The following is a 14200-nucleotide window of genomic DNA, read 5'->3' on the forward strand; positions in this document are numbered from 1 at the left end:
ATTGTTACCTATCGTGGCTACAATATTTCAATAAATACCACATAATGGCGACGAGAATCAAACTCACGTGTGCGGGACGTTGAAGTAAGTATTATTTTGACGGATTTGGCCTAAAAACATCTCGCCGGGGATGCCTGACGGTTGATGAAAATTTGACCGGTTCAGGCAAGAATATCTCGCCTCGAAAGAGGGAGATGCCTTTGCGGCGGATGAAAATCCGACCGGTGCGGGCAAGAATATCTCGCCTCGAAAGAGGGAGATGCCTTTGCGGCGGATGAAAATCCGACCGGTGCGGGCAAGAATATCTCGCCTCGAAAGAGGGAGATGCCTTTGCGGCGGATGAAAATCCGACCGGTGCGGGCAAGAATATCTCGCCTCGAAAGAGGGAGATGCCTTTGCGGCGGATGAAAATCCGACCGGTGCGGGCAAGAATATCTCGCCTCGAAAGAGGGAGGTGCTTTTGCGGTGGATGAAAATCCGACCGGTGCGAGCAAGAAAGTGGTCGAACGACATGAGCGGGGGCAATCTGGACACCCTCTCGGTGGATTCCTCCTCCAGACCATCCAAGATCGGCGGCATGACGTTCACGCTGGACGACATCCAAGATGTGGTACCTAACGAACCCATCGCCGTGGAGGACGCCAACAAGGAGAACGAAGAGTTCGATGGAGGCGGCGGCGACGACGACTTCGAGAGGATTCGACGTGAACGAGGACGAAGACCGGATTTGTTGCCGGTACCACTCGGAGGAAAATGAGGATTTCCACGAGAAGAAGCCCATCTGCAAACTGAATCGAAGAGACATTTCACATCATCTAACAAAACTAACGCGTACATCACGATGCTGCCGTCAAGAACAGCAGTCGGATGCTGAGTTCGCTGAAGCTGAAAGTGTCGCTTCCGCCACCGCCGAAGCTCAAGGAACATCCGGCCTTGGAAGCGGCTAGTCAAGGTGTTGATGAGCAGGCTGATGTGGTGGCAGTGGCGACGGCGGCGGCAGTCGAATCAAAAGATGCCACGGACGCATTTACGGAGCTCAAGGAGGACCAGTTGGAGATCCCCATCGAACGCACATCCACCGGGCTGGGGTTAGACGCATAGTCCTTCGTTTTTCGGAAAAAAAGGAGATGTGGTAGTCGGGTTCATTGGCAGATGATCACAGCAACCATGAAGTTAAGGAGACTGACAGCGGAGGGTGGAACACAGTCATTGGAAGACATAATATACTTACACCAGTGATACTATAATAATAGAATAAATAATTGTTACCTATCGTGGCTACAATATTTCAATAAATACCACAGGGCCCATATAGCCGAAGCGGTAAACGCACGGGTATTCAGCATGACCATGCTGAGGGTGACGGGTTCGATTCCCGGTCGGTCCAGGATCTTTTCGTAAAGGAAATTTCTTTGACTTCCTTGGACATAGAGTATCTTCGTGCCTGCCACACGATATACACATGCAAAATGGTCATTGGCAGAGGAAGCTCTCAGTTAATAACTGTGGAAGTGCTCATAGAACACTAAGCTGAGAAGCAGGCTTTGTCCCAATGAGGACGTTACGCCAAGAAGAGAGAGAGGTTGGTTTGCGAAACTACGGCATGAACGCTCGACACGCACACAGAAGCAACATTCGCATGTACCAATACCATACTAATAAAGCTTCCAGCCAACGATGCTTCGCGATAAGCTGTCGAAAAGCATCGAAAGCGATGAAAAGCAGAGCTTGGAAGATTCATTCAAAAATGAACGAATTGCTAGTTTTCACGCTGCTTTGAATCACATTTTTCGCTCGCTCTCCTGGACTGCATACCATCGCACATCGCTTGCCTCACGAAGAACGGCGGAAGCAACTAAACAACACTCAAGTCCACCGATGGGTGCGAATGCCTCATGCTGAAGTATATTCACGACCAACCGTGGCGATGAATGTTTATCACTCGTCGGGGCTGACCGAAGCGAGGAATGCCAGTTCCACTCTCCTTTGCTTGTTGCGAAATGAACGAACCAAACGTACACACTATCAGCAACAGAGACAGATATATCCAAGCCACATGTAAGAGCGAGAACGCATGTGTTGCTTCTCGGTGAGAAACAAACACACACCAGAATATTCGACGCCGTCGTTTCCAATAAATAGGTGCAGCTCAGCAGCATTGTGGCATGGGACACACAGTAAAACCGCTCAGCACTAAAATGTGTAAGCCCTACTCATAAGTGCATAATTTCCAGACCACACAAAAATGTGTTACAGTTACACATTCTCAAAAAACAGCTCGTACACTCGTCTAGATGCGAAATGTCGATTTTTTTTTGTTTCCCAAGGTCACTAGTAAACCGAGCTAGATTGCTGTACAAAAATTTTTGCGAATTTAACGATTTTGCGGACACAGGAGCTGATTTTGTGAATGTGCAAGGGTTACACATTTTTGGTGTAGTCTGGAAATTATGCACTTTTGTGCTGAGTGGCGTTAGCGTGCAAGCAATCTTCAACTTCTTTGTGTTGTCTCTTTCGTTCGTCGTTTGGTTCGTTCACTGCTGCTCTGTTCAGTTAGGAATCAATATTCACGGGGTGCCGTAAAATTTATTCCTCGTGAGGCATGTATACTCACGAACGTTTTTGGGAACGATAATTGCATGTTCATGTTCACGGATTCATTCAGCCAAGCCCTGATGAAAAGAGATGCTTGGCTAGAACGCAACGGCTCAACGGCGAAAAGGAAGAGTCAACTATGCTGATTAGTGTTGAGTCCGTTCGTGTGTTACTCGTATGGGAGGTTGATTGAATAAAGCGAGGATGGGTGAAAACGTATTCGTTGTCGAAAGCAAATCGCATCATTTCGCGAATGTTTTCATCAAATAGCAAGCTTGCTCGCAGGTATGGGTACTGTTCTGCTAACTCTTTCACGTTGACCGATTGATGAAACAGACTGAGATTGGCAACTGTATGCACTTCCTGGAGACGATACTTCTTGTGCCCTTCCTGCGTACCGGAGATCCCAACGCTAAGCCGAATCGAATCGTTCTCTATCCGACCTTGGTTGCTTGTCCACCTTAAGCAAAGGGGTTCCGGCTCTCCACTTAGTTTCAGCTCTTTTGCTAAAGCGTCGTCCATCAACGTATAGGAAGAACCGTCGTCTAAGAACGCATGAGTTCTCACAGCTTTGGTTGGACCATACAGTATAACAGGAACAACGCGAAACAGCATTTTGTTTGTGAGCTTCAGATGTGTGTTGCAGTCTCGTCCCGTTGAGCTCTGCGCAGCAGCCGTTTGTGTAGGAGCGTGGTTTGTTGCGCCTTGTTCCGCGGTCGACGTTGCGTTATCTCGTTGGATATTGTGGAGCAGTTGATGGTGTTTGTATTGACAGCCGTTCTTTCCACAAACTTGTTGAGATTTGCATGACGCCGTGTGCTTTTTCAGGCATTTTCTACACAGCCCAAGTTCCTTCACAGTTGCCCATTTGGAGTTGTAGCCAAGTTCAGCAAACCGTGTGCACTTGTCCACGCTCGGGCAGCTACCCTTACATACCAGGCAGGTTTTTGACGCTGAACTGGGTGGCGCAGACTTGACAACCTTATTTGGCTTGAACCGATGGGAATCCTTCTCTTCCTCAGTATGCGTGTTGAGATAGGCTGGATCCTTCTTGTTTCGCTGTGGTCTCGTCTCAACACTCGGTAGTGTAGCAATCGGGCAAACAGCTTCGGCGAGATCGTAGAGCCACGCGGAGAAGATGGTTAAGTTGACGCATGGGACGGTTCGCTGGTATTTCGCCCAGTCCACTTTAATCGACGAAGGCAGCTTTTCGACGAGTTCACGTAGCAATACTACATTGTAAGAGTATTCATCTAGTTGGCAAGCTTCTATTGTGGCGCATAAGTTCTGGACAGATAACGAAAACTCTATGAGTGTGTCCAGTCTAGCCGATTTCGGTGGTGGTGTGTTTTTGATTTTTGCCATCAGATTATGCACGATCACATCGGGATTACCATAGAGCATCTTCAATGTGGAAATGATGCCCGGTACGCTCGCCGGATGCAACAGCCTGCATTTGACTGCTTCAAAGGCCTTTCCCTTGAGGCATTTCTGTAGGCGCACCAAGTTTTCCTCAAGCGTGTATCCGCACATGTTCGTTGTGGTGATGAAGGTGGAGTAAAATAATGGCCACTCCTCGGGAGTACCACTAAAGCTCGGAAGCTCTCGCGATACCGCTTGGCGAGCGGCTACTTGAGTACGTGACAAGTTATTTGCATCGTCTTCCGTCAGCAATGCCTGCCGAGGGGTCGAACGCAGGCCGGGATTGAAGGGGCCAACGTGCGTCGCATTGTTCTCTAATCTCGACGGAAGATGTGTACTTTCTCCAATCCTTAGCCGCCCTAAATCAGGAATTGGCTGGTTCGGCAACCGATGATGTTGTTCCACGGGTCCTTGCGAAATCTGCATTTGCTGTGCCGGAGGCCGGGACAGGGCATTGTCGCCACGTGGGCGCTGTCGGGGTTCGCCTAACTGAACTTGATCAGGATCGGTCGGCGGTAGCCCTTGCATCCATGTGTTCACCTTCTCATTCAACGCTTGGTCATCTTCCTCATCTCCTTCTCGTCGTCTTCCGTTGTAGAATCGGTTGCCAGCTCCCTCAGAAGTTGATGTTTCTTCTGGAGATACTCGCGTTTCTTCCTTTGTTCCTCTTCTTGCAGCTTCCTTTCTTCGTCGAGAATTTGTAACTCCAATTGTAGTCTTTTCTCCTTCCTGGACATTCTTGAGCTTGCTGTTCCGGAGCGCTGGCTGGCATATTCCTCCCGACCTTGTTTGTTGGTGTCGGATGGCTTGTTTCCAACCAATGCAGGTGCAATAGTCTTGGTTGTCCCTTCGGCTTGACTGATGGTTGGCGTATTTCGCGACGATAGAGGCGTGCTGAACTGTAGAGACGGCATCTGTTGATTTCCACACGAAGGCACTGTGAAACACTGAGCACGTGTAAACACTTCTGGATAGTAACCCGACACGCGCGGATTTGATGGCAGAGTCACATACGAGGAGATTGACAGCGGGGGTGGAGGCAGTCCCGAGGGTAGTGATAGACAAGGCATTGAGGCTTGCGGAGTAACGGAGGTCAACCCCGGTACTACTGGGGCGCGAGCGACTACGGGGGCGTACGTAGAGTATGGGAATTGTAAAACAGTTGGATCATGCGCGAAGGGTGGACCTGCGGTTGAGAAACCGATTTGCGTAGTTGACATTACGGGAGCGGTACTGATGACGCTTGTACTTGTCGTCATCGGGGTAACGACGTAGACGGACGCATTTTGGGGTGCATTTCCAATTAGCTCTGAATGAACGGTTCCCTGGTCATCGGCATGCGTACTTACGGGCGGTGGGGCATCTGAGGGTACCTTGGCAGACGTCTTACGCTTCTTTTTGACTCCTCCTTTAGCAGTCTTGCATGTGGCGCACACGAAGTCGTGATGTTCGATGTCGGCGGTCACGCCCACGCAATCGAAGTGGTACCAGGCATCGCATTTGTCGCACTGGACCATGCGACTGTTGTCCGTACTCGTACACATCTTGCAGCCGGTATCCTTCTCATTGGCAGCGGCCACTCGCTGCTGCTGGTTCCGTCGCGACATTCCGTAGGTGAAGCTTCCAGTGCGGGTAAATGAAGTTTTTATATTGTTGATTTTCAATCAACGGAAGAAAGAAACAATTTCTGCGTTTTTAATCGTTTTGATGACTCGATAAAAATTTCCTAAAATTACGAATAGGTATTATGGTTTAGGTTTTAAATTCAAAGTTTCATAAACTTACATTTAGTTCTTTCTTTCTCTGTTCTTTCTAGAACTTGTTCTAGAACTGCTTCTTCTTCGCACTTATTTTCTGGAACTTTTCTTCTCCTACTAGATGTGCGACTAATATTAGAATATTTCTAATATTTTTTTTACTTTAGTTTATAGGAAAAAAAGTATTTTGTTTTATGCAACTCACCAGCGCTATTTTTAAGCTAAATTTTAGGTAGGATTTTCGATTATTTCAGTTCTTTTACTTAGCAAATCTAACCAATTTAATGAGAGATCATAGGATAAGAATTTATACAATTTAAGTTAATTTTCAGCTTTACCTTTAAGCTTATACGGAGTCGAGGATTTAGTTCAAAGTTTCTACAATTCGCGTAATAAAGACAAGTTTAGCTAAGTTTTATAACTACAAAGAAATTCAACGTTATGCCTTAGTTTCTTGCTATCGACTTTTGCTTTTCAGCGTAAAACTGCTCGTCATTCTGTGTCTGATTGACGTACCTGTCACGGCCCAAAGATCAACAATGGGTTACTCTTCACATCATGTTGTCTCGGTAAGCGCGCCGACCAAGGGGTCGTCACAGTCGTATTACGTCAATGTGTGATGTTTCTTATTTGTGTGTGTGTGTGTGTGTGTGTGTGTGTGTGTGTGTGTGTGTGTGTGTGTGTGTGTGTGTGTGTGTGTGTGTGTGTGTGTGTGTGTGTGTGTGTGTGTGTGTGTGTGTGTGTGTGTGTGTGTGTGTGTGTGTGTGTGTGTGTGTGTGTGTGTGTGTGTGTGTGTGTGTGTGTGTGTGTGTGTGTGTGTGTGTGTGTGTGTGTGTGTGTGTGTGTGTGTGTGTGTGTGTGTGTGTGTGTGTGTGTGTGTGTGTGTGTGTGTGTGTGTGTGTGTGTGTGTGTGTGTGTGATCCAACTAACCCCCACTGTCCGGCAGTGGTATTATGGAAGAAAGTTTTCTGCAATATCATTTTGATACTATTGCAAAAAGCTTTAGTCCGGGAGTTAGAAGGTGATAGTTCTATTGCAGATTCAGAGACCCATTTCAGAATGGCTGGAGAGACACGTCCATTCAGAAGTCACTTTCACTTACAATAAGCCCCGCATGTGTACATTACCGTTGTCATTTGGACAATGATAATGCAAACACATTTCCTGATTCAAAGGAAATCTTTGAAACTGGCGCGTATTTAGTTCATTTTGTTATAGTAAAAGTAATCAGAACATTCTCACCGGAATCCATCCAATCCTAGGTAGCGCTTCCATCACCATGGGAACGTTTTCGTTGTGCAGTCAGGCTTCCTCCTCGTCTCGCCACCGTTGTGCTTGCAGTCAGTCATCATTTGAACACACGTCACTTTAGCTCCCACAAAAATATGAATGTTAAGGTGACTCCCTGTATCACTCTTATTTCAGCTCTTCTTTTTCGATTCTTATTTCTAACAATCATCGAGCGCAACAGTAGTGGTGTTGCCTTTTTACGTTTGTTCCATAAACAAACAAACAAACAAAAATAGCACCTCTCTGTCTCGCTTCCGGAAATGTAAACATTTCAGGATTATGAATCATTTAAAAGCAATTCAAGCAGGAGACTACTCTATTTTACTAAATAACGATGGAACATATCTCAATGTCTCGAAAAACATTGAATTTTATGTGTAATAGGCTAAAAATGATCAAATACTCTTAGATGCTCTTCCGCTGTTGATGTTTGCAAGCAGCAGCAGTGTTGGCGGACAGTACGGAGGAGATTTCACAAATCAAAAATTATTTGCTTTTATTACTATCATATGTGCTTCAAAGTACAACAATAATCATTCGGAGAATAGTTTTCAATTTTTTTCGATTTTACGACGTATAATCGATAAATTTGAGTTGACCATTTCAACGATTTTGACTGATTTTATTGATGAATTGGCCCGCAAGATCGACATCACTGCGTTCAATGATCGATGATTGTGCGCCAGACGGCACCGTCGCGTCGCGCTGCTGTCGCCGTCGTTGTACTGTGATGGGTGGTAAACATTGCCATCGAACTCTTGGTGCGGTTGAGACAAATTTATATAATTTTCAAGTTTGAGTGAAAATATTTCTTTGTGGCATAGGTAGTTCGAAAGAGAATTTTAATTAGAATAGTGTGTTCTATATTTCTTTTCCAAATATGTTGGGTAAAGTGGAGAATTTTAGAGAAAAGGTAAGCGTCGATTTTCTTACGTAAGTGTATTAGTGCAATACTGTGTAAAGTTGAATTTGGATGATGATTCTGAAGAAGCCATTTTGTGATGACACAAGAAAAGGCCTTAAGCCACACGGGATGATTTTGTTATCCCTCGCGAATCACTGATGGCATGGCGGTACTTTCATAGCCACATACGTCAAAAAACACGACAGAAAACTGCAGTCGTAGCGCCTTTACAACAACTTTACTATGAAAAACTTCTGGAAGGCGTAGCGCCATTGACCGTTCTACGTGAAAACGCGAAATAGACGGCACACTCCCACACTCTCGAAACAAATTTCAGCACCGTTTCCAAATCCGAACTTCTTTAGCAGCGGCATTCCAACACACACAATCTTTAAACACCAACCCCACCTTCACCCCTCCCCCCCCCCCGGGTTTGGACGATTCATTTGAAAATTATTATATTTCTTCAAAATCAATCAATCCATTTCTCACTATTAAAATTCACAAATGACAAGCACTCTTTCACACGCGGAAGCTATCCAGATGACGTAACACCGGCCAAACCGTCTGCAGAATCACAAAAAATTGGCGAACGCGAAAAAAAAAACGCGACGAGCAAAACAAAACACGTCTGATCGTGGCTACGGCCTACTGCGCTCTCCAATGTGTGATGTTTCTTATTTGTACATTTATAAGGTTCCATGTGTTGTGATATGTTAATCCTTTGTAATAATTAATTTCTTTTATTTTTGTAACATGGCACCCAACTAAAAAACCCCGTGTATGCAAATGAAAGTTAGTTGGAAGGATTATAACTACAGTTTTAAGGCCATTTTATTTTTGTAGACAGTGCACCTCCACAATAGTAAAGTTTAGTTGAAGTAAGATACGTTACATGATTTGGAAAGCAGTTTGGCTTTCGGGTAACATTTTAGTTGTTTTGAGTTGAGGTGTGTTCTGGGAACTTGTTAGTCCTGTTCACCGCTACGTTTCTGGAAAGCATTGTGGCTTTCGGGTAGCACAACTCGTTTTGGTTTTGTTTTGAGTTTAGGTTAAGTTATTTATCTTTATCGTAGTGTTAAGTATATGGCCTTAACATTATTGTTATGAAGGATATGAAGCATATGGGAGCTGAATTTTTCGTGAATCGGTGAACGATTCACGAAAAATTCTTGCTCAAACGTTGGATTGTGTTACGGGTATAAATATTTGTTACAATTATAAGACAGAATAATTGTTAATTGTGTTATAAATATTATATTCGTACGTTCTTTGTGTTATATGTTATTTTTACTTTGTAAATATTCCCCGAGTTTTAATACACATTTATAGGGTTCTGACTGAATAGAGGTACATGAAATGCAATCCACTATTGATTGCCAACTTTCAGGCTATTTCGGGCAGTGGTCAAGTACTAGACATGTAAACCTTTCCCTGCCACGGAGTTCTTGAGCTCAAGTATCGAACCCTGAAACGGGATGCCCAATTAGGATTAGTTTTCCTAGACCAAACCAAGCTATGAATACAGCATCAAATTCTGTGAACTAAAAGACATACTGCCAACTAAAATACAAATCCAGGATGACTGATGGACCCAAATCAATAACTGAAACCTCGTCATCCTGTGATCGGAAGGTGTTATCCATTTGGATAACAGGGCACATTTATGTTATGTGTCGTATTACGTCAATGTGTGATGTTTCTTATTTGTACATTTATAAGGTTCCATGTGTTGTGATATGTTAATCCTTTGTAATAATTAATTTCTTTTATTTTTGTAACATCGTATCTGCCACACGATATACACATGGAAAGTGGTCACAGGCAGATGAAGCTCTCAGTTATTAACTGTGCAAGTGCTCTTAAAATACTAAGCTGAGGAGCAGGCTTTGTCCAAGTGGGGACGTTACATCAACAAGAAGAAGACTACATATTTCGGAAATAATCTATTTCACGAAACGGCAACATTGGTAATATTGATATTAACACTCACAGGCTCCGTTCATGAGTTATGACCATTTTTGTGCAAATTTATAATAGAGACGGTCGAAAATCAACCAACATCTGGACAATTTCCACAAAATTAGTGATAGCTCAGGAACGGAGCAAAATTACATCTTGGAAATTTTACAGATACGTGGGACCGAACGGAAGGTCCGATTTTGGTCGTCTTAGTTTTGTTCTGTTAGTTTTCACCCAAGGAAGGTTAATGAGGCAAGAACCATGACAAAAGTTAGAGGTTTTGAAAATCGATCTTCCATACATTGTGACCGGGGACTTTGTCTTGGCTAGAAATTTGAAACGTCAAAAACGCAGGCAAGACAAAGATTGCCGGGTACAGCTATTTAGTAGCTTAAAAAAAATCTCTTCAAAAATATATTTTTTTGGGAATTTTCCGGACTTTTCAGTTTTTGTTGAAAAATGAAAAAAAAAATCATCAAGTTCTCAGAACCTTCGAATCAATTTGTACGATCATAAAAAAAACCCAACTCACAGGCGGCGGTGCTTACACTAATTTTGCTTACATCATCTTCATTTCATATCCAAATGTTAAAATTTTGGTACTTTTGGAAGCCTTCCAAGCCTCAGCTTCCAAAAAAATTGTCACACATAATCATACACATCTCTCCTTAAAAACGGCGTCACACTATTTCAAATGCTAATACAGTGCAGTGAGGATGCGCTCGTTCGGTCACGAGTGCGCCCCGATTAGCGAATCGTGTTTGTTCGTTGGGGCAACTGATAACTGCTCAAAATGCTCTAGACGCACGCAAGTGACGAGAAATACGTCACGAAACACTCACATACTCAGCTGTTAATACATATAGAGTATTGATTCCCTTATTAAGCATGTGATTCCCATTTTCAACCTACGAAAAACAAAGGATTGAAGCACTGCTTGTTTTGTGAAGTGCGTAAATAGAGCACTAGACTGCGGTTTATTTTTCAAAAGTTGTTGAAACCTGGAATTCGTAAGCTCTTCTGGATTCAAATGACATGAAAAGAGAAACCTCTGAGTTTGAGCCAAAAATATTGTCTATCCGGTTGGAATCAAGACCGACATTCAATCAAAAATTGCCGTTTTCTTGGTCCACAAGTGTTGCAACTGTTTCGCATCTAGTGCGCTGTATTGCTGACAACAACGGGAAGGATGCGCACTACTTTTGACATGATTTAAAAACGTCGCGAGTTGGGTCGCGTCGCGACTTGATTGTGCGAAGTCCGGTTTGATGGCGACCCGACAATATTGAGATTTAGAAGTGGCGCAATCGCCTCAAAGTTGAATTTTCGAGTAATAAAAAGGTGTTTTCACTTCAAGTGCCATAACTTTTTCAATTTTCAACCGATTTTCAATCATTTTTTACGTATCTCTCCCAATTTAAATTTCAAATATACGCGTTGAACTTTTTTTTTCCATTTTTACGCAAAATATGAGTATTCAAAGATTTAATTTATGTTTTTGTATAGTAGCATATATATAAAGTAGTATATATATATATATATATATATATATATATATATATATATATATATATATATATATATATATATATATATATATATATATATATATATATATATATATATATATATATATATAGTAGTATATATGTATATTAGTATGGGACAAACATCAAATCCTCGCTCCAGTCGACTTTTTCGATTCCATTTAGGTCCCATATGAACTGTGCAAAATTTCAGCGCAATCGGTGAAACTATAATTTAGCGCAAGCGGTTCAAAGTTTTCATAGGATTTACTATGGGAAAAGTTACACTTTCAGATAAAAAATCCCAGAGGTCGCCCCTTGTCTCCTTAATTCAAATCGATCAACGCTTCTTGTAGAAAAATCATTTATAAAACTTTCCTTCGAAGACCGCAAAACAATCGGATGCTTGTGGAAAAAGTTAATGATTTATTACCAATTAGTGATCCAACGAACGGCTTTTTGTTTTGTTTTATTAGCAGCACTGTACCTGCTGCCTCGGCTGCTGCTGTTTCTGGGGGTGGTGATGCCTCCCACCAGCCCATGCAACAACGGCAGCAGCAGTGCTGCTGATAAAACAAAACAAAAAGCCGTCCGTTGGTTCACTAATCGGTAATAAATCAATAACTTTTTCCACAAGCATCCAATCGTTTTGCGGTCTTCGAAGGAAAGTTTCATAAATGATTTTTCTACAAGAAGCGTTGATCGATTTGAATTAAGGAGACATAGGGCGACCTCTGGGATTTTTTGCTTGAAAGTGTAACTTTTCCCATAGTAAATCCTATGCAAACTTTGAACCGCTTGCGCTAAATTATAGTTTCACCGATTGCGCTGAAATTTTGTACAGTTCATATGGGACCTAAATGGAATCGAAAAAGTGGACTGGAGCGAGGATTTGTTTTTTCCATACAAGCGTGTCCCATACTAATGTATATATACTACCTATGATTGCATATAAGTCCCATATTTGCTGGGTTTCCTATTCATATGGGACAGTCATGCGATCATATAGCCCATATAGCCGAGGCGGTAAACGCACGGGTATTCAGCATGACCATGCTGAGGGTGACGGGTTCGATTCCCGGTCGGTCCAGGATCTTTTCGTAAAAGGAAATTTCCTTGACTTCCTTGGGCATAGAGTATCTTCGTGCCTGCCACACGATATACGCAAGCAAAATGGTCATTGGCAGAGGAAGCTCTCAGTTAATAACTGTGAAAGTGCTCATAGAACATTAAGCTGAGAAGCAGGCTTTGTCCCAACGAGGACGTTACGCCAAGAAGAGAGAGAGAGAGTCATGCGATCATAGGCAGTATGAGATGCTCTGAGCCATTCTAATATCCATACCTCAGACAAACAAACGTAATATCTACAATTTTCGTAAAAACCCATCGCCCACTTCACACTACCGTCACCTGGTGGAAACATTTCACGAAACATTGCGTTGTGCAATATCGTCAACCGAAGGCGCTAGTGTGAAACGTCAAACGCAAAGAAAAACTGATACGCGCGCCTCTGGTTGTGAAAGCCACAACTATGAATTTTTTTAATGATCGTTAAAAGCGTGGTCGATTGAAATTTCGCAAGTATTACGTCTATTTGTCTGTGTCAGTACTGTTCTTTGTTTAATATAATAATCAATAGTCCTGTTCAATGAAGTAGGTTGAACATGGTGGAAATTGCTGCATCCTGCTCTTACCTATTCATCAACAAATGTGCAAGGGCAAGATGCAGCAACTTCAACAATGTTCAACCTACTTCAAAACTAATTATTGCAGCAACTTCAACAATGTTCAACCTACTACAAGACTAATGATTTATTTATTTTTTTTATCCTTGAAACAGAATCTCCGTTGCTTCCGGCACTATTCTTACGATAGACAAAGTTGATAAAGAGGATCGAGGTGTTTACCAGTGCATTGTATCTAATGCTAGAAGTAGTGCGGAAGCAAGTGCTGAACTTAAAATTGGCGGTAAGTTGTTATTTTATCAATAACTATTATTCTACAGAGAACAGACATCCAAATTCAGTTCCAAAACTGTGTAAGAAATTCAACAGACATTTGAAATAGCAACACCGTTGTGGCGCTGCAACCGCACAATTCCCATGTTGTTGTGATGAATATGAAACTTGTCCACTCACCACTAATCCACAGACAAACAGACGTAACATCTACAATTTTCGTGAAAATCCATCGCCCACTTCACACTACCATATTCTGGTGGAAATGTTTCACGAAACACTGCGTTGTGCAATATCGTCAACCGAAGGCGCTAGTGTGAAATGTCAAACGCAAAGAAAAACGATGCGCGTGCCTCTGGTTGTGAAAGCCACAACTATGAAGATTTAAAATGTTCGTTAAAAGCGTGGTCGATGAATATTTCGCAAATGTTTCATCTGTTTGTCTGTGGACATAGTTTGATGCCGCTGTGATTGTTCTGAAGGATTTGAAAATGTAAACACGTGAAAATTAATAATAGTAAAGTGTCTATGGTACAGTATATTAACATGTCGGTATTTCAATTCTGCCATTTATGCAGTTTCTATCAAAATAATTGGGGTATAACTAGTGTGGGTCATCGGAACTGTTTTCTCAGATCAAAGATTTTTTTGTTCCGTTTCGGGTCCTGAGTATCTGTGCAAAATTTGAGCAAGATCGGTTGCGTCTACACTTTGCGCACAGACAAACAGACGTAACACTTCGAACATTTTTCGATCCACATCATAGTCACGGAAACATATTCGCCC

General features: G+C 42.7%; 1 protein-coding gene across 12 annotated transcripts in view; it reads left to right on the forward strand.

Moving 5' to 3' along the window:
- Window positions 1–14200, forward strand: part of LOC109415006 (cell adhesion molecule Dscam2) — a 200053-nt gene that overhangs the window by 98791 nt on the left and 87062 nt on the right. For all 12 annotated transcript variants that reach the window (XM_062851903.1, XM_062851905.1, XM_062851906.1 and 9 more), the window contains one exon: window positions 13297–13424. In XM_062851903.1, the coding sequence (XP_062707887.1) occupies window positions 13297–13424 (128 nt within the window). The remainder of the gene's footprint in view (window positions 1–13296; window positions 13425–14200) is intronic.

This window comes from Aedes albopictus, chromosome 2, assembly GCF_035046485.1.
Source record: "Aedes albopictus strain Foshan chromosome 2, AalbF5, whole genome shotgun sequence".
In the NCBI taxonomy this organism is placed as follows: Eukaryota; Metazoa; Arthropoda; class Insecta; order Diptera; family Culicidae; genus Aedes; species Aedes albopictus.